The sequence below is a fragment of the Chrysemys picta genome, chromosome 4, assembly GCF_011386835.1.
Source record: "Chrysemys picta bellii isolate R12L10 chromosome 4, ASM1138683v2, whole genome shotgun sequence".
Lineage (NCBI taxonomy): Eukaryota > Metazoa > Chordata > Testudines > Emydidae > Chrysemys > Chrysemys picta.
In genome coordinates, this window is record NC_088794.1 from 123,984,514 (window position 1) to 124,004,427 (window position 19,914).

A 19,914-nucleotide genomic window follows, 5' to 3' on the forward strand; every position below is an offset into this window, starting at 1 on the left:
CCCAATAACTGATGAGGAGGTGTCAATATCAAGAGAGGGAAAATTGCTTTTGTAGTGAGCCAGCCACTCCCAGTCCCTATTCAAACCCAAACTGATGGTGTTAAGTTTGCAAATGAATTGTAGCTCTGCAGTTTCTCTTTGAAGTCTGTTTCTGAAGTTTTTTTTGTTGAAGAATGGCTACTTTTAAATGTGTTACTGAACGTCCAGGGAGACTGAAATGTTCTCCTACTGGCTTTTATATGTTACCATTCCTGATGTCTGATTTGTGTCCATTTATCCTCTTAAGTAGAGACTGTCAGGTTTGGCCAATGTACATGGCAGAGGGGCATTGACACTTCCTCATCAATTATTGGGAGTGGACCATATCCACCCTGACTAAATGGGCCTTCAACATTGGTTCTCCACTTGTAAGGTAACTCCCTTCTCTTCATGTGCCAATTATATATTTATGCCTATATCTGTAATTTTCACTCCATGCATCTGAAGAAATAGTTTTTACCCAGGAAAGCTCATGCCCAAATAAATCTGTTAGTCTTTAAGGTGCCACCAGACTCCTCATTGTTTTGGTTTATTTTCATGCAGATAGCAATACATTCAATTAAACACTAGATGGCAGAATTCACCAGTTTTTTTAATCCGTTCATGTATCCGTACTTTTCAAAGGCTGAAGATAGGAGACTGGCATACATCTGTACTACCCACTATTTTCAGAACAGGAATATGCCACCTGTAAAAAACCTGGTGCATTTATCATGACTGACAATTTGGTAATTTTCCTAATAAGTAAAGGGACACAGTCAGGTCAAATTTAACCCAAGATTTAGGTTTGGTTAAAAGAAGCATTCACAAAACCTGAAACTCTCAGAAATGTTTCCATTAGTATTATTTTAATTATGACTTCAAAACCACTCTCCTAAAGTGTTTGCAACCCAACTATAACAGCATCATGCTAATGCATGGGAACCAGAAAATGAAAATGTCCAGAAACAAAAGTGAAATTGAGTCTATTTTCATTTCAACCAGAGAGATAAAAATAAACAAAGAAAAAGTTTGTTTCTTCGGGGAAAAAAAAACTGATCATTGTCCATTTAACACAAGGTATTTGCAAACTTTTTTCCCCAAAGGAAGTGGCAAACATGGAGAATAATTTAAAGGTGTTTGGTAAGAAAAAGAATTTACAGATTAAGAAATGAGGATCAATAAGGATATACATACTCAGAGAAACATCCCTTACTGTGATGGCTGTAGGATGTGGTTAAAATGTCAGAAATTGGAGATGTAAGAAGCTATCATGTGGTCCAACATCTATCTGCCAATGCAGGATTTGTTCCTATAGTATATTTCCCAGTGCTGTGTCCAGCCCAGTTTAAATGAACAAGCAATGTAGAAGCACTCTAAACCAATTGGTAATCCAGCACTTTAAGTCTTTAAATCAAGACTGGATATTTTTCTAGAAGCTATACTATAGCTCAACCAGAAGTGAGGGGCTAGATGCAGAAATTATTAGGTGAGAATCTGTGGCCTGTTATGCTGGTCAGACAAGAGGATCATAAATGGTCTCTTCGGGCCTTAAAAGTCCATGAATCAAAAAGAAAAATGGTGTTGGTTGTGATACAAAAGGATCCATATTTTATCTACATGCTGTTTCTCAAGTGTTTATGAATTTGTCACCACAATAAACCTGTGAGGTAGGGAAGTATTACAACCTCAATTTTACAGATGGGGAAGCTGAAAGAATGAGAGTTACATGACTTGGGATACAGCCACAAAGGAAACCTGTGTCAGAGCTGGGAACTGAACCCAACTCTCCTGCCACCAGTCTCTCAGCCACATGACCACCCTTCCTCCCAGTATACATTATTTTATTCATATATTGTCAGTGTTTTGAATTCAAATTCTCTAGAGGGGATTCTCAGGACAAAAAAAATACAGACTTCCCATTATCCTTTCCCCAATCATTAAGAGTAGGGCTATCAACCGATTACAAAAATTATTTGCAATTAATCGTGCTGTTAAACAATAGAATACTATTTATTTAAATATTTTGGGGTGTTATCTACATTGTCTACAATGTCAAACTTTAGAGCCTACAAGTTCAATCAGCCCTACTTCTTATTCAGCCAATCACTCAAACAGGTTTGTTTACATTTGCAGAAGATAATGCTGCCTGCTTCTTGTTTACAATGTCACCTGAAAGTGAGAACAGGCATTCGCATGGCACTGTTGAAGCCGGCACCACAAGATATTTACATGCCAGATGCGCTAAAGATTATGATCTTTGGTGTTTCAACCACCATTCCAGAGAACATGCATCCATGCTGATGATGGATTCTGCTCAATAACGATCCAAAGCAGTGCAGACCGACATGTTCATTTTCATAATCTGAATCAAATGTCACCTGCAGACGGTTGATTTTCTTTTTTGGTGGTTAGGGTTCTGTAGTTTCCAGATCGGAGTGTTGCTCTTTTAAGACTTCTGAAAGCATGCTCCACACCTCATCCCTCTCTAATTTTGAAAGGCACTTCAGATTCTTAAATCTTGGGTCGAGTGCTGTAGCTGTCTTTAGAAATTTCACATTGGTATCTTCTCTGCATATTGTCCAATTTGCAGTGAAAGTGTTCTTAAAACGAACAACATGTGCTGGGTCATCATCCAAGACTGCTAGAATATGAAATATATGGCAGAAGGAGGGTAAAACAGAGCAGGAGACATACAATACTCTCCTAAGGATTCAGTCACAAATTTAATTAACGCATTTTTTTTAAACAAACGTCATCAGCATGGAAGCATGTCCTCTGGAACAATGACCAAAGCATGAAGAGGCATATGAATCTTTAGCACATCTGGCACGTAAATATCTTGCGACGCCAGCTATAACAGTGTCATGTGAATGCCTGTTCTCACTTTCAGGTGACATTGTAAACAAGAAGCGAGCAGCATTACCTCCCGTAAATGTAAACAAACTTGTTTCTCTTAGCCATTGTCTGAACAAGAAGTAGGACTGAGTGGACTTGTAGGCTCTAAAGTTTTGCATTGTTTTGTTTTTGAGTGCAGTTATGTAACAAAAAAAAAATCTACATTTGTAAGTTACACTTTCATGATAAAGAGATTGCACGACAGTACCTGTATGAGGTGAATTGAAAAATACTATTTCTTTTGTTTTTCATTTTTACAGTGCAAATATTTGTAATAAAAATATAAAGTGAGCACTGTACACTTTGTATTCTGTGATGTAACTGAAATTGATATATTTGAAAATGTAGAAAAACATCCAAAAATATTAAATTTAAATTGCTATTCTATTGTTTAGCAGTGCGATTAATCGTGATTAATTTTTTAATCACGATTAATTTTTGAGTTAATCGTGTGAGTGAACTGTGATTGACAGCCCTAATTAAGAGTACTTCAAAAGTTTCATCTGTAACAAATGATATAACTGCTATTTGCTGCGTAAACCAAAGGAATTTATTTTGTGAAGGTAAACAACACATTTATTTGATGTTGGCTACGAATCCCTTGCCTTGAAATTTGTACTTTAAACTCTTCAGAGCATTACTGGATGTGATATTACAAGCTCTCTTGGGGAAGGGAAGCATCTGTTGTATCCATATTGGGCTTGAATATTTACTTTTACTATCACCTAAAGAGGCAAGATGCCAGACATTTTCAGCAGGCTCTTTGCAAAACAAAAAATTAGCACAATACAGAGGAGAATCTCTTCCTAAAATATATTCAGCCGGTGTGAAAATCTTAATGGCCATAAAATGAGATATAAAAAGATAATCTTCTTACCTAACATAGCTTCCTCTGTGCCAGGCAGTACAGGATGTGACACCATGCTGCCATCCTGTACAGCTGCCAAAGTGCTCAAACATTTTCCATATAAACTATGGACTTTTGAAACTGAAAAGGTGCTGAACTGACTTTGACAAAATAAGAGATATTTCTGCCACAAGACTGGATTATTGGGATGCAAAAAAACCAGTTTCTGCCATTCTTTGATCAAAGTTGATGGTTCCCAGAATTCTGTACAAAGCTTCAGCTTGGCAAGTTTCAGATCAACATCATTTGGGTTGCTTTCAATAGCTCTCTCTAAAATGGCCAGTTTCTTTTCTAGGATTAGCTTGAATGATTTTCTCCTTATTTCCTGCTCTCCCTCTTTGATGGCATAAGGGCTGGGTCCTCTCATTATTTCATCCTTAAAAGAAAAGGAAATCAACTCAAAGTTATAAATACAGAAGTGTCTCAGGCTTTGTAGAAGCACTAAGGAGAAGGTTGACATAAGTGTCAGCGAATGACTGCATCTCTTTCTATTACTGCAAGCTTTTTTTTTAAAAAAACATAAATCATACAAAAATATTTCATGTACAATAGCATAAACACACATATATAATTTAACTCAGAAACAAGATGTTAAGCAGAAAATTATTACTCAGATACAAATAAAATAAATATATCACAAAGCATTGCAACGAGAAGTACAAGAATGTGTACCTGAAAAGAAACAAATTCCATCCAAGTGTGAACATCTCTTGGATTTTCTCTGACCGTCCTATTATATTCTTCCACTTTTGCAATTAGAACAGAGTTAACATTCTCACTGGTCTCTTGGGATGCCTGCTGCTTTAAAGTCTCATGCTCTGAGGGACCTTTTCCTTGCAACCAGAGTGTGGTCAATGGATCATAAATCCCAAGAGGATTCACATACGTTGTTGTAGGAGGAGCATCACTATCCAGTTGTGAAAGCGGTATAAAAGTGCTTAGACCAGATGAAGTAGTTTGGCTTTTACTGTAAACAGGAATTCCATCTGTGCTCAATAACTGCACACTATTCTTCTTGAAGTAGCGTTCAGGTCGCTTGTGGGACTGTTTCTTTTCTACCATGGAACTTTCCCAAGTTATACATTGTTTCTTTAGGTCAATACCAAGGCATGAGTCACCTTTCCGCTTGTATCTTAAAGAAAAAATACAATGCATTTTTTTAAAATGTGACCATTAAAATATACATTAGTCAAATATGTATTTTTATCTTCTATAAGACAGAAGTTCACTTTTCAGTATTTCCTAATTGAATTAGACATTTGTACAGAGCTTTAAAAAGGTACAAAGTGCTTATTATTATTTTTTTCCTCTTATTCCAGTTCAACTTTTCTTTCCCGTCAGAACTTCTACTATATGCGTTAGAACTGAAGCAAGCATTAAACTGCCACTTAATTAATACTTCCTAAGCAAGATCTGTAGTACTCCATGAAAGATCAACTTTTCTCTTCCTTCTCGTAGCATGAACCACTCTTCTCATGTGGACAAACTGGGGGCCAATCAAGATATCGCTACATATTTAAGACTCCTAATATAAATTGGATTATTTTTATATAGGAAAAACAGAGTATAAGTAGCCTAGTCCTGTGCTAGTTCTCTGCATCTCTAGGTCTCTGTTCCTTTTTGTATTATTAACAATTTCACAAAAAGGAATAGACCAAATCTACATGGACAAGACCACAGGAATCAGAGCTACATGAAAACATGACAAATACGTATAGAAATTTAAATACAAAGTATACAAAATACATGCAAGGGAAAGGGTATACAAATGTGCTGAGCTTTAAATATTTTTGGCAGCAGAATTGTGTAACAAAATATATACATATTGCTCTAGCTCAGCATACAAAGTACCAGCGCTAGATTTATAACATCATGAAGGAGTGTTTCTAGGGTGCCATACATTGGACTAGGAGTCAGGCATTGAGTTTTATTTCTGCCACTGACTTGCTGTGTGACCTTTTCTGTACCTCAGTTTCCCCACAGACTTTGTGACTTTCAGAATTTGTCTCATGAACCTTAGCTGGAGCTCCACAAAGAGAAGGAACTATAAGAAAAGAAGAGAGATGTCCCAAGTTCTCTCTCCCTTCATCTCTACTCACAGCACTGACAACACCTGAAGAACAAAGGAAGAAGCATTGGACTGGGGGAAAGATCCTGACTGAAAGAGTTTCAGCCAGTAAGACTGTGGTGAGAGACCTTTGCTTTGAATTCACTTAGCTTGTTAAGTTAGGCTTTAGTTGAGTTTTACTTTTATTTTCTTGTAACCAATTCTGACTTTTATGCCTCATTACTTGTAGTCACTTCAAATCTATCTTTCTGTAGTTAACAAACCTGTTTTACCTGTTTTATCTAAATCAATGTGTTTGGCCTGAAGTGTCTGGGAAACACCATTTGAGATAACTGGATTTGTGCATATCATTTTCTAATAAAATGAGGGACTTTATATGAGCTTGTATTGTGCAGGAGAGAGCTGGGCAGTACAAGATGTACATTTCTGGGAGAAAGGGAATTTGCTGGTGTTGCTCTGCAGTGTAATTCAAGAGTGGCTGCCTATAGCACTCATTGTATAACTGGGAGTAAGTTACATGCTGTAGGCTATCTGTGAGCGGACCCGGAGTGGTAGCTCTCATAGCGAAGCAGTGTAAAAGGCGCCCCGGACTGGAGAATTCAAAGGATGCAGCTGTTCATCAATCCAGCTTGTACCCTGCTTAATGTCACATACCCCCATTTAAAACCTTGTGAATTTTTGAAATGCCTTTTCCTGATTGTGCATTTTGGTGAACACAGAGCACAAGGAGGTGAGGGAGGAGGAAGAGGAGAATTGGGAATATGAGTCCGGGGGGGAGGGAGGCTGCTATGCTGTGAACCAGGACCTGTTTGAGACTCCACCACAGTACAGTCAGTCCCAGCAGTCAACCATGGGCAAGCCTGATGCAGGGGAAGGAATCTTGGGTAACTGTCTACATTTGTCAGTACAGTAAAGACGCCCCCAACTTCTCAGGACACAGCTATTGACTTTTCATTAATTTACTTGTACCAGAAGAGGTACAACAAAGATAGAAATATTACCAACTTTTCATTCTCCCTCTAGAGTTAGGCAGGGGGCCATGCAAAGCAGTTTGTTTATGTACACAGGGATGTCCCTTGAATCCTCCTGAGAGATCTCAATGAAATTTTCATGGAGATGCACTGCAATCCTCTCCTGAAGGTTTCTAGGGATGGCAGCCTTATTTCTTCCTCCACAGTAGGACACTTTCCCATGCCAGTCAGTAATAACTTTGGCAGGCACCATTGCAGTAAAAAGGCTAGCAGCATATGGGCCTGAACAACTTTGGGACACCAGCACAGCTATATTCTCTGCGCCTTTATTACCTTCAGGAGTGAGATTCCAGCTAAAATCACCACTGCCTGTGGAAAATGGTGCCAGTATTCAATGTCATTGCCCCATACTCCCACAGAGTTTCATGCAATCAAGCAATTCCCTCCTCATTTCCCTCATCACAGCAGACCATACTCACCATGGTTGGTGCTGTGAGTGGCACTCTGCACAATCACTGCAAAGCAGAAGTGTCAATAACCAAGTCTTGTTTAAAACTTTAGGGGAGCAAGGGAAGGGAATTCTGAATCTTAACTTCTGATTTCCTTTGTGACTATACTGTCTATGGCTCCTCTGTGTTTTATCTGTAGTTGCGCTATAGCAGCTTTGAAGAGTTTCCCCTCCACACATACAGAACACCTGAGCCAGATAAAGAGGAGAAAAAAAGATGACTCAGGATGGACATATTCTGTGAGATCCTGCAAGCCAGTGCTGCATCAGTCTGTGAACAGATGTCTTGGAGGATGAATATCACAGACTATGTGGAGATGGAAAGAACGGATAAGAAAAAGGCCCAGGGGGCCTACCAGGAAAAGAAGGAGATGCACCAGGACATAACGGGGCGTCTCCAAAAGCAAACACAGATGCTGCAGATTCTTGTGGACCTATAGGTTCAACAATCACAGACTCGCCTCCCTTTGCAGTCCATGGTGTACTGCAGCATAATGCCTTTATACACCCTCTATCCTAACATTCCACGTGGCATCAAGAGCCGCATCCCTACCCCTACCAGTCCAGACAAGGGGACAGTAAAAAGACAACCACAGCTTCACATACATCAACCGTGGCTCTCGCAGGTCATAAGAACGGCCATATTGAGTCTGATAGTGGCCAATGCCAGGTGCTTCAGAGGGAATGAACAGAATAGGTAATCATCAAGTGATCCATCCCATCACCCATTCCCTGGCAAACAGAGGCTGGGGACATTACTGAGCATGGTTTTATGTTTTATAAATAAATATTTTTAGTGTCAAACTTTTAATATAATCTCACCACTAACATGTCTTGAGACATTTTAAGATCAAAACAAAACAGCCCATTATACCTTGCTATGTCTCCTCGATACAGTGACTTGTATTCCCAGTTTGCAGGGTCTGGATTCTTGTCTGTTCTGAAGGTTTCTGCTGTCAAAGCCTGAATATCCTCAAGCCAAACAAAGCGACTGGTGGCACCATTTGATGTTATGTCTTCTAGACTGAAGAAGGGGAGGAAGAAGCATTTTCTGAACATCTGAGTTAAACATTAAACATTTACAAAACCAGGAAATTTAACATTTCTAGATCCCATAATAAATTATACACATTCAAAAGGCCATGATACATGTACCATTTAACAAATAAGTCACACGCTGGTGAAAGAGATGGGAAAACGGAAGTGGAAATTTACCACTGGAGCCACCAATACAGTGAACTTTCAAAAGAAAATCATTCACTGCATTTCCAAAATGGACTTCCAAGAGCATGGAAAGTGCTTAACAGGATTTAATAAATGGGTTTCTTACTAAGTCTAAAGCCTGCAAGAAAAAATATTGCTATTTACTGTAACTTCCTCTATAAGAAAAAGTAAATAAAAAAGGGAACAATCTGTTAGTATATTGTGCTGATTTTCTGTAACAATACCAATGCAATTCAGTAAAATGTAAAGATTTTATGAATTAGTTACATAAGTGATTTTTTTTTTTTTAAAGATGCAGCTAAGTTACCTCTCTAAGAACTGCAAGATATGGTGAATTCTGATTTCACATTTGTATTACAGAAAAAAGGAGCTTCAGCGCTCTGAAAAGGTTTCCAACATTCACCTATGACAAGGCGCTCAAGAGGGTTTCAGATGGAAATGCGAACAGGAATAATTCTGTGCGTAAGTCCCATTTTAACATCAGTGAGAGTTTTAAACATAAAATTTAACACAGACTTTATATTTAAAGAGTGTTTTAAGTTTTCTCAGGAAAAAAACTATATAAACAATCCATATGCACAGTACAGGTACGTACAAGAATATCAATCCTTTTGTTTGGGCACCTGAATTACATTTAAGAGATCAAAGACCAATGAGAGTGGTCAGTGCAAAATGGAAGGCCCACTTTTTGAGCCTGGGCACCCAATGCGCCCATGCAAGCTCTTTTTCCTATTTAAATCATCATATTGGTCACTTTAAAACATTTTTCTTGTTACATACAGACTAGTTACTGGTTATTTTAGTGTCTCAAAGCAGCAGCAAGACAACAGGTGAGATAATATAGTGACTCTCAACCTTTCCAGACTACTGTACCCCTTTCAGGAGTCTGATTTGTCTTGCATACCACAAGATTCACCTCACTTAAACTACTTGCTTACAAAATTAGACATAAAATACAAAAGTGTCACAGCACACTATTACTGGAAAATTGCTTACTTTCTCATTTTTACCATATAATTCTAAATAAATCAACTGGAATATAAATAATATATTTATATTTCAGTGTACAATATACAGAGCAGTATAAACAAATCATTGTCTGTATGAAAATTTAGTTTGTACTGACTTTGCTAATGCTTTTTATGTAGCCTGTTGTAAAACTAGGCAAACATCCAGATGAGTGAATGTACTCCCTGGAAGACCTCTGCGTACCCCCAGGAGTATGTGTACCCCTGGTTGAGAACCACTGATATAACAGAACATCATTCATTCAAATCTTGATTCACATATACAAAAAATAAAGTGTATGAAGCATCCTGCATACTAGTGAATGGCTAAAGGCCAGAAATAAAACTAAAAATACTAAATTAATACAAACATCAATATACATCTTATACTGAATGCCCACTGTTGAGAGGGGAAATTATGAATGCATAGTATAATGAAACACTTCCCCTTAGGGAAAAAAAAATTTTGCTTCATTATTCAACAACTTCAATTTTCTGCAGTATCTAAGAACATCGTTTAATACAATTCCTCTCAAAGCACAATAGGTTACTCAAGGATTAATATAAGGAAACAAAGATTTACAATAATTCACAGGGAGCATTAAGATTAAAAAAGCATCACATTTTCATTGCTCTGCTATTCTGTTCAGCTCTGGAGAAAAATACTTCATAAAATATTCGTCATAAATTTTCAGGTGCAACAATGAATTAAAAAAAATGTTTTAGTGTTTCTTGTGCTGTTCTAAGATAGTTACAATGGAAGTTTAAACTTAGAGAATAAGAGTTAGAACTGACCCACTGGTGAGTATTCTCATCTAACCAGTTCAAGCAACACATACTAGAATAGGATTACATTTATATCCAAGCATATTAGTAAAATGCACATACTTCAACGTTGCTGCTTCTCTTTCATGGTTTGTGTCACTTCCTCTAGGTTTATCCTTCATACACTCACTGTCCGAGTCTGACTCACTGTTACTTGATTCCTCTCTGGTTTTCTTCTTTCTTTTCTTGTGGTGGTGATGCTTTTTCTTTTTCCCTTTCCTTTTCTTAGTTGATTTTTTTAGATCTTCATTGGTATCACTTCCTCCTGAGAGCTCTGATCTTGAAGGACTCCTAAGAAACAAATAATTCCTTACATAGTTAGAACAATTTTAAAGAAATCTCATCAGTGAGAAAGTTCACAACCAGTTTTCTCCTCATCCCCCAAATTATAGGAAAGGATAGCTCTTAGACAGTGAATTGCGTCAATGGTTGCCACAACCATTTAAAATTACTGAATTTTTTTTTTTAAATTACTACTTGAGACAGATCTTACAAAGTTGTACTTGCCCATGGTAAGTACACTTTGATAAGTGAATAAATATCAGTAGTCCTTTCTATTATCAGCCCCAGAGTAAAAGCAAATGAGTTGCTTTTGTACCTGGACTGTTAAATTTTCAAGACAATTTTGCAAGGCCACTTTCACGTTAAATCAAGTTAAAATGATTGGAGGGGCCTTTAAGGGGGGAGGGGGAGGAGATGGCTAGTGCTCTTTTTTGCTTTTTATTGATGCATAAGAAATACCTGAAAGATGTGTTGTAATGTAAAATATATATTATATGCTTTTTAGATTAGAAATACATTTCTTGCTGATCTTGGAAGAATCTATGATCACTAGAAAATTAGTAAAATTTTACAGTACAAGCAACTGAAAGCTGAGTAATTAAGAGTATAAAGAAAGCAATTGAGAGGATACTCACTGTTAATTTCAGTACTTAATGAACAGTTGGAAGAAGGGATGTCTTTGTTAAGAAATCAGAACCCTCTCAGCTAAGATACAAGCTGACAAACATCTGATACTTTCAAGACATCTTTCAGTAAAAAGCAAAAGAGACCAGACTTGACCTTGATATTTCGAAGATCAAAAACCATCAGAAAAAGCACTCTTTCAGGGGCAAAAAAAGAAGCTTGGTAAACTGCACTCAACCAAACAGCATTAATTTTAACATGACTAAATATAAATATATACACATCTAGAAACGAAGAATGTAGGCGATATTTATAGAATGGGAGTCTATTCTGGGAAGCAGTGACTCTGAAAAAGACTTAGGGGTCGAGCTTCCAGTGTGATGCTATGGTCAAAAGAGCTAATGCGATTCTAGGATGCATAAGCAGGGGACTCTTGAGTAGGGGTAGAGAAGTTATTTTACCTCAATATTTGGCACTGTTGTGACTACTGCTAGAATACTGTGTCCAGTTCTGTGCCCACAATTCAATGATGTTGATAAATTGGAGAGGGTTCAGAGAAGAGCCATGAGAAGAATTAAAGGCTTAGAAAATATGCCTTATAGTGATAAACTATATAGATTGAGCTCTTTGAGTCTAACAAAAAGAAGATTAAGGGGTGACTTGATTACAATTTCTAAGTATCTACATGGGGAACAAATATTTAATAATGGGCTCTTCAATCTAGTAGAGAAAGGTAAAACATGATCCAATGGCTGGAAGTTGAAGCTAGACAAATTCAGATGAGAAATAAGGTGAGAGTAACTAACCAGGACCAATATGTCCCTAGCCTTTGTTTCCCAGAAGCTGGGAATGGGCGACAGGGGATGAATTCGTAGATGATTACCTGTTCTGTTCATTCCCTCTGAAGCACCTGGCATTGGCCACTGTCAGAAGACGGGATTGGGCTAGATGGACCTTTGGTCTAACCCAATATGGCCAATCTTACTTTCTAGGGATCATGATGGATTCTCCATCACGGACAATTTTTTAAAATTAGATTGGATGTTTTTTCTAAAAGATACACTCTAGGAATCATTTTGGGGAAGTTCTATGGCCTGTGTTATACAGGAGGTCAAACTAGATCATCATAATGGTCCCTTCTGGCCATGGAATCTACAAAAAGCACTTGGCACCCTTCTTCATAAAGATGCCAAAAAAAAAAAAAAAAAAGGTCACAAACCCAGCCTTTTAAAAGTTATTTACAGATTACCTTTCAGGAAAACAAATAGGTGTTAAAAAAATCCAGGAAGGGGCTACTGCCAATCCTTGGGGGAAATCCCTAGAAATATACCAGAAGTTAAGTAGTCAAATTTATAAAATAATTCCTCTGTATATTTTCTCTCGATAGTTTAATTCAAATTATATTTTTATTTAAAATATTGGCTGTTTACATAATGTCATCTGCAAGGTAATTTTCAGAATTCCTTTTGCTTTATCACATTATAAGCCTGTAAAGACTTGAAGAAAAATGACAAATACACAAAGTTTTGGCAAGTTTAGCTGTAGAAGTTATATTGCAATAACCCAAGTCAAACATAAGTTGGTGAATAGAGATGGATTCAACTTTGATTTTTGTAATGAACACATTTTCTGTCAGTACAAAGAGCAGCCAACGCATCAAACAGAGGACTTTGTCCAAAATTAAACATCACCGAAGTTCGGAACTTTCCTGCTTCAACTTGACTCAGACTTTAAGGTAAGAAAGGACCATCATGATCATCTAGTCTGACCTCCTGCACATTGCCGGCCACAGAACCTCACCCACCCACTCCATTAACTACTGCAGAATGCATCCAAGACTTAAATCAATATGTCTAGTATTGCACCCTCTTGGGCAAAGTGTTTAAAATACAACCCTGTATTCTATAGAACTGGATCCATTTTTTTTTTAAATCGAAATGCGCTTTAATCAGCCATTTAAGTGATCTATAAAAATGAATTGCAACTCCACAACTTTACATGGGACAGTATTTCATTAATTCACATCTCTGCACAGTTTATAACTGACAATCTTCTATATTCAACTATGGTAGGGAAAGTGACTATTTGAACTGGTTTTCATAAAGAAGGGGGGGAAAAAACACAAGGATGGTACCTAAGCCTTAGCATTCCTTCTAGGATTACTTAGAATATTTAAAAGCTAATGAAAAATCATGATTAAGGCTGTGAGTTTGTCATGGAGGTCACGGATTCTATGGCTTTCCGTGACTTCTGCAGTGGCCGGGGCGGCTGACCCGGGGGCCACCTGAGCAGCTCAGGCAGCCCCTGGGCCAGCCACCCCAGCTACTGCTGGGGCAGTCTCGAGCCGCTGTGCACCCCTCCCGCAGCAGCAGGAGTTTGGGTGTGGAAGGGGACTGGGCAATGGGGCGCAGGAGGGGGTGAGGGCTCTGGGCAGCGCTTACCTTGGGGGGCTCCCCGGAAGCGGCGACATACCTCAGCTCCTAGGCAGAAGCACAGCCTGGGGGCTCTGCGCACAGCCTCCGCCTGCAGACACTGCCCCCACAGCTCCCATTGGCCGGGAGTCGCGGCCAATGGGAGCTGTGGAGCCAGAGCTCAGGGCAGAGGCAGCGTGCAGAGCTGCCTGGCTGTGCCTCCGCCTAGGAGCTCAGGGAGTGGGATGTCACCGCTTCCGGGAAGGCGCGGAGCCAGATAGGGAGCCTGCCAGCCCCACCAACCCTCACCTCCCAGCACCTGCGGCACCCCCCGGCCACCACCATTACCCCGAGCACCCCCAGCACCCTCTGGCCGCCACCCCAAGATTTAGTATGTAGTACAAGTCATGAACAGGTCACAGGCTGTGAATTTTGCTCATGATCTGTCCATGACTTTTACTAAAAATACCAGTGACTAAAACATAGCCTTAATCATGATCATTCAGCTCCCTCCTATCACCAAAATTAGCAGTGATTTGAATGCATCAGTGAGAAAAAGCTAAAGGAAAAGTAATTTTAAAAGGCTAATTTCTCATTACTTTAAATCAGGGGCGGGCACACTTTTTGGCCTGAGGGCCACATCAGGTTTCCAAAATTGAATGGCGGGCCAGTTAGGGGAGGCTGTGCCTCCCCAAGCAGCCAGACGTGGCCCGACCCACGACCCCTATCCAACCCCCCCTGCTTCTCGCCCCGACAGTCCCCCTGGGACTCCCTACACCATCCAACACACACACACCCATTCCCTGTCCCCTAACAATCCCTCAGGACACCTGTCCCATCCACCACCCCCTGCCCCCATCCGCTCCCAGACCTCCTGCCCCTGACTGCCCCCCGCCACCCCATCCAAACCCCCTCTCCTTCCTGACTGCCCCCGACCACCACCCCAAACTCCCCTGCCCTCTTACCGGGCTGCCTGAAGCACCAGTGGCTGGCGACACTATAGCCGCGCCGCCCAGAGCACCATGCTGCCCGGCCGCCCAGAGCATTGCGCTGCCGGCACAGCGCGCTGAGGCTGCGGGGAAGAGGGAGCAGCAGGGGAGGGGCCGGGGCGAGCCTCCTGGGCCAGGAGCTATGGGGCCGGGCAGGAAGGTCCCGGGGGCTGCATGTGGCCCGCAGGCTATAGTTTGCACACCCCTGCTTTAAATGAAGGGAAATGCAATAATTATTCATAGTTTTACAAATGACACCATTCTGGCTTTCTAACCAGTGAACTGAGCGACAAGGTGGGTGAGGTAATATCTTTCACTGTAACAACTTCTGTTGGTGATATAAACAGTAAACCGTGAAACGAAAAGCTACACTGTAAGCTCCTGAGTTTGGTCACACTTACAACAAAACAGAAGTAGGACATTAGAAAAAGGCTATTTAAAAAGTTGCAAAGAACCTGCTACCTTATAAGTTGTGATCTCTCAGGAGTAAGATCTGCAGCCTTTGCAGTGCGCTGGTGCAGATTCAGTGCATCTTCTGTGCAGAAGCTTGGATTGCTAAGCCAGTCCAATTCTGCAGGTAGAGAAAAATGTGAGATCTACAAAAATTTGCCTGCTGTGCTCTTTAAAGTTGCAGATTTATCTAGTCAGCAGACAACCTAATTAATTCACAGCAAACATCACTAAAGTCATTTATAAGAGGCAAGGACAGTTGAAAGCAATCCATGAAATTTTCACTTAGCAGAGCACTGAGTTTTAGCACATTGTAAAACATTTTTAGGACCTGGAATCCTCCCATGACATCAATCTAAATTTTAAGTAAAATGCTACAAAACAATATTTAAAAGTGTAAACTGAAAAGCAAAGAGTTTCACGTACTCTAGAACTCCCTATATGGTGAATGTCAAAACCAGAGTGACTGTGAGTTTTAATGCCCCAAACAACAGACATGTAGTTACTAAAATAAAATAAAAAAATACCAGAGGACTTCAAAAGGAATGTATTGCTCTCAATGTGAACAATGTTTATTATAATGCATAAATACCTGTATTATTCAGATAGAGCTTTCCCGAGACAATATTTCAATACAAAATTCTCAACCACCATTCCTATACAGAAATTACCTGTTTATGCTCTCTGTATGTGTGTATATATATCTCCTCAATATATGTTCCATTCTATATGCATCCGAAGAAGTGGGCTGTAGTCCACGAAAGCTTATGCTCTAATAAATTTGTTAGTCTCTAAGGTGCCACAAGTACTCCTGTTCTTCTTTTTGCGGATACAGACTAACACGGCTGCTACTCTGAAACCTGTCAGTAAGATTGTGCTACACGTAAATAAATAAATAACACTTCGTATTTATTTCCTTCAAGTATATCAAAGCACTTCATGTATACTAACTAATTATGCCTCATAATACTATCTGTGTGAAAAGTAATTTAAACTCATTTTACAGATATGGACACTCAGCAAGTTTAAGTTATACAAGTTCACATAGCAGAGCCAGAATTAGAACCCCAAATCCTAGACTCACCCTCCTCTAACCACTAACATACCATTACCCCTTTATCAAATGAAAGCAAAGACACTCACATTTAATTCTGATATACTAATATGAATTTTAAGTGATTACTTCTCCAAAATTTTGCTTATGTCACATTTCCTGGATGGTGGTAGGATATGGAAGTGGGTTCACTTCCCAGGCATTTTACTGCTGGAGATCTCTCCATGAATACCATCTCTTTGTGTTTAAAAATTCATCTGTTCAGGCTACTTAATCATTGCCATAATTTTTACTTGTGCCATCAAAATTATCTCCACAACAACAGAATGGTAAAAGAGAGTGGATATTGACTTCTTTTGGAGAATAAAGAGAAGGAATGAACTATTCAGAAACAAAGACCTATTTTCATAAACATTCAGAATAGTAAAAGAGATGAGGAAGAATACAAAAAATATTTATTCCAGCGTTTCAGAATCATGAAAAATAGCTAGTGGAGGCATAAAATCTGTTGCCATGATGTTTGTGGTGGTGGTGGTAGTAACGGAAAAAAAAAAAAAAAAACCTTCCGATTCCTTCCCTCCTCCACTCTCTCCTCCTTCAAAATGCAATTATTCCAGGAGTACTTCCTTACAATTCCACATCAAAACCTTCTCTTCTGTCTCACTTCCCTGAACGGTTATCCTGTACCTTGTCCATCTTAGGGCCTTACATGAACAAGGTTCACTCATTCAAGTAAAACTTGCCAGAAGCGAATAAGGTTTGATTGTAAGTGAAGGTTTCCTTGTTGGCCTGAATCTGCAAGCCTACCATACACAGTTCCTCAGAAGCCCTCAATGTGTGGGACTCAAGGTGGATAAAACTCAATGATTTAAAAAGAAAAAAAAAATCTGATTTTGATAACAATAATTCTTTCTTTAGGATAAACTTGTTTAAAATGAAATTTGATTTTATTACAAAATGTGTTAAAGCCTAAATTTATTATAATCTATTCAAACATTTTAATAAAAAACAGATATGCCGAATCCATGAGCCTTTATCAAAAACTGAGTTAAAAGATACTTTTCTATGTAAAGAAAAAATTAGGAGGAAAACATCTAACTTTTGAGATCAAGCTTTACGAATATGGCACAACAGGTCAGCCTAAGTAATTTAGTAAACTGTCTCATTTTCAACAGCCTTAGGCAAGATTAGGAACTTAAATTCCAGTCACTTTCACACAGGCATATTTGAAAATTTTCCCATGGTGACCTGAAATAATCAGCCTAATTTACTGACTACAGTTAATCCCTCTGTTAATAAATCATTTAGTTATAAATGTGAAACAAGTTTTAGATACATAAACTTCTCTTATTAAAACATTTAAAGATATTTTGTTTAATAATTCATTTTATATGCTGTTGGGTGTGTGTAATTAAATTCCAGTTACAATCCTAACACTTTGACACAAATCATGAGTAAGATTAAGATTTTGTCAGGGTTATTTTTAGTAAAAGTCATGGACAAGTTGCAGGCAATAAACAAAAATTCACAGAAGCCCATGACCTGTCTGTGACTTTTACTAAAAATAATGGAGGGAGGGGCTGACCAAAGCCCAAGTCCTGCGGGGGAGGGGAGGGGGGAGAAGAGAGCCTAAGCCCCACTGCAGGAGGGGGAGGAGCTCCGGATCCCCCCACAGCGGCTTGGAGCTCTGGGTCCCCCCCACCACCCGAGGCTGAAGCAGAAAGCAACAGGGAGGTCTCGGAAAGCCACGAAATCCATGACTTCCATGACCTCTGTGACAATCTTATCCTTAATCATAAGAAAAATGTGAATTATCTAGTCCATAAGCAATACATCATTCACCATTTTCCAACATACTAAAAATGTACAATCAACAAGAACCTGATATACTAAGTTATTTGTAGTAGAAAGAGAGAGCCATGAAGCATGGGTCTGGTGTAAGGCCTGAGGCCTGAACCAAAAATCAGCAAGAGTTATGCTATGAGCAACAGTCAGGCCATATCAAAAGCAGATGCTTGCCTGCAAATCAGTGACCAGTACTCAAACTCGGCACCAGTATTGCTAGCATTACTAAAAAAACACTGAATATGTAAATACATTCCAGCAGGCCAGCACAAGAACATCCTAACCTAGTACATGATAAAATGGTTTGACAAAAGTGATGAATAGAGATATTTTGTCTGAAACATCAGGCGGAAAGTACAAGGAGAGGTAACAAACATGTCATGCAACGCATAAGGTGATATGCAAGTTGTTTATCCCAGATTGTTTGTCTCAGTCTATAAATGTTGGGATAACTTGCTTTAACCCTTCGGCTGGCCTACGGGACAGTGGAAAGTCCCACCACTGACTGAGGTGGTTCATTGTCACGGGCATACACATCTCGGTATCCTCATATAGTCTAGCTATTACCGTGCTTCGTCGACAATAAACCTGGCTGGGCACCTTCGTACCTTAATGATGTTGTGGTCATTGGGTAGTTTGATTAAGGTCTGCTGTGCCAACTATCTGCGCAGAGCTGGGACAGCACACAACGAACACACACACACACACACACACACACACACACACACACACAGTCAAACATCTGACAACATTGGTGACCCCGACTGTTGATCTGGTAAGTAAGTGAGCTGTCCTCTGTAAGAATCGTAATCTAACATGGCAGAAAACTACATGCTAAACCCTTAGCCCCTCCCTAAAAAGCCCCACAAAGTTTGATAAGTTATGGACACACTGGGTTGCCAGCAAAGGAGGTCCATGTGAATTTAAAAAATATGGTGGGGAAAAAAACATGTAATGGAATCTGTAAGGCTAGTGCAGAGACTACAGTATAGCCTTAAAAAATAAAAGTAAAATATTGCAAACTATGGCCATGGCTGTTAAATGGTTAAGACAACATGCCACAAGATTGGCGGGACAAGTAACAGAAACAAAGAAAGAATTAAAAAAAGCAGGAGAAGCCACAGAGTCCTGGAATTCTCCCACTCTCCTAACAGGGTGGCAAACAGTCAAGAGATAGAAAGCACAGGAACAGAATATAACATTGGAAACAGCTGTAAAAAACCTACAAAAAAAAGAGATGTGCCGTCCCTTGCTATAAATATTTGTGGTCAACAGCAGGCTTCAGGTAGCTACCCTGTGCCTGAAGAATGGGAACAGAAATGGGAAAAGGTGGCCCTAGCAAAATTAAAGAATAAAATAGGGGCCACTGCACTGCAACCAGCATCGTATGATAAAAGCCAAGTTCCGGTAAAACTTAAACCAAGACCTAAACTGGTGCCTATCAGAATCAGAAGTAAGTGGCCAGGAGGGAGAAGTAGCAAACAATACTGTCACAGGATTGGTAAATCAGATGAAGGAAAAAATGGAACAGTTCACAGAGCACATTAGGAGATAAACTTGATCGTAGGGGAGCAGGATGGATTTGATTGAAATCAAATTGATTTAAATCATGATTTAAATCACTAGCCAGGAAGACTTGATTTAATCATGGATTTCTACATAAAAGTGCACTCTTGTTGGTTGTTATAACCAGGGCCGGCGCTTCCACTAGGTGACCCTAGGCGGTTGCCTAGGGCGGCAGAATTTGGGGGGCGGCATTTTGCCATCCCTGGTGGCAGAGGTCCTTCCGCTCCGTGTCTTCGGGGCGCTTCGGTGGCAGGTCCTTCACTCGCT

General features: G+C 39.5%; 1 protein-coding gene across 11 annotated transcripts in view; it reads right to left on the reverse strand.

Moving 5' to 3' along the window:
* The window catches only part of NRDE2 (NRDE-2, necessary for RNA interference, domain containing), a 71,834-nt gene that overhangs the window by 36,381 nt on the left and 15,539 nt on the right, over positions 1-19,914 (reverse strand). For 10 of the 11 annotated variants that reach the window (XR_010601131.1, XR_006176490.2, XR_010601130.1 and 7 more), the window contains exons 2-6: positions 15,195-15,303; positions 10,490-10,717; positions 8,245-8,394; positions 4,496-4,955; positions 3,794-4,199 (exon numbers count right to left, since the gene is read on the reverse strand). Coding sequence is in view for 5 of the 11 variants with exons in the window: in XM_005285386.5 (XP_005285443.3) it covers positions 3,794-4,199; positions 4,496-4,955; positions 8,245-8,394; positions 10,490-10,717; positions 15,195-15,303 (1,353 nt within the window). In the remaining 6 variants the exon portion in view is untranslated. The remainder of the gene's footprint in view (positions 1-3,793; positions 4,200-4,495; positions 4,956-8,244; positions 8,395-10,489; positions 10,718-15,194; positions 15,304-19,914) is intronic. The other variant, XM_042858598.2, reaches the window with a different exon arrangement.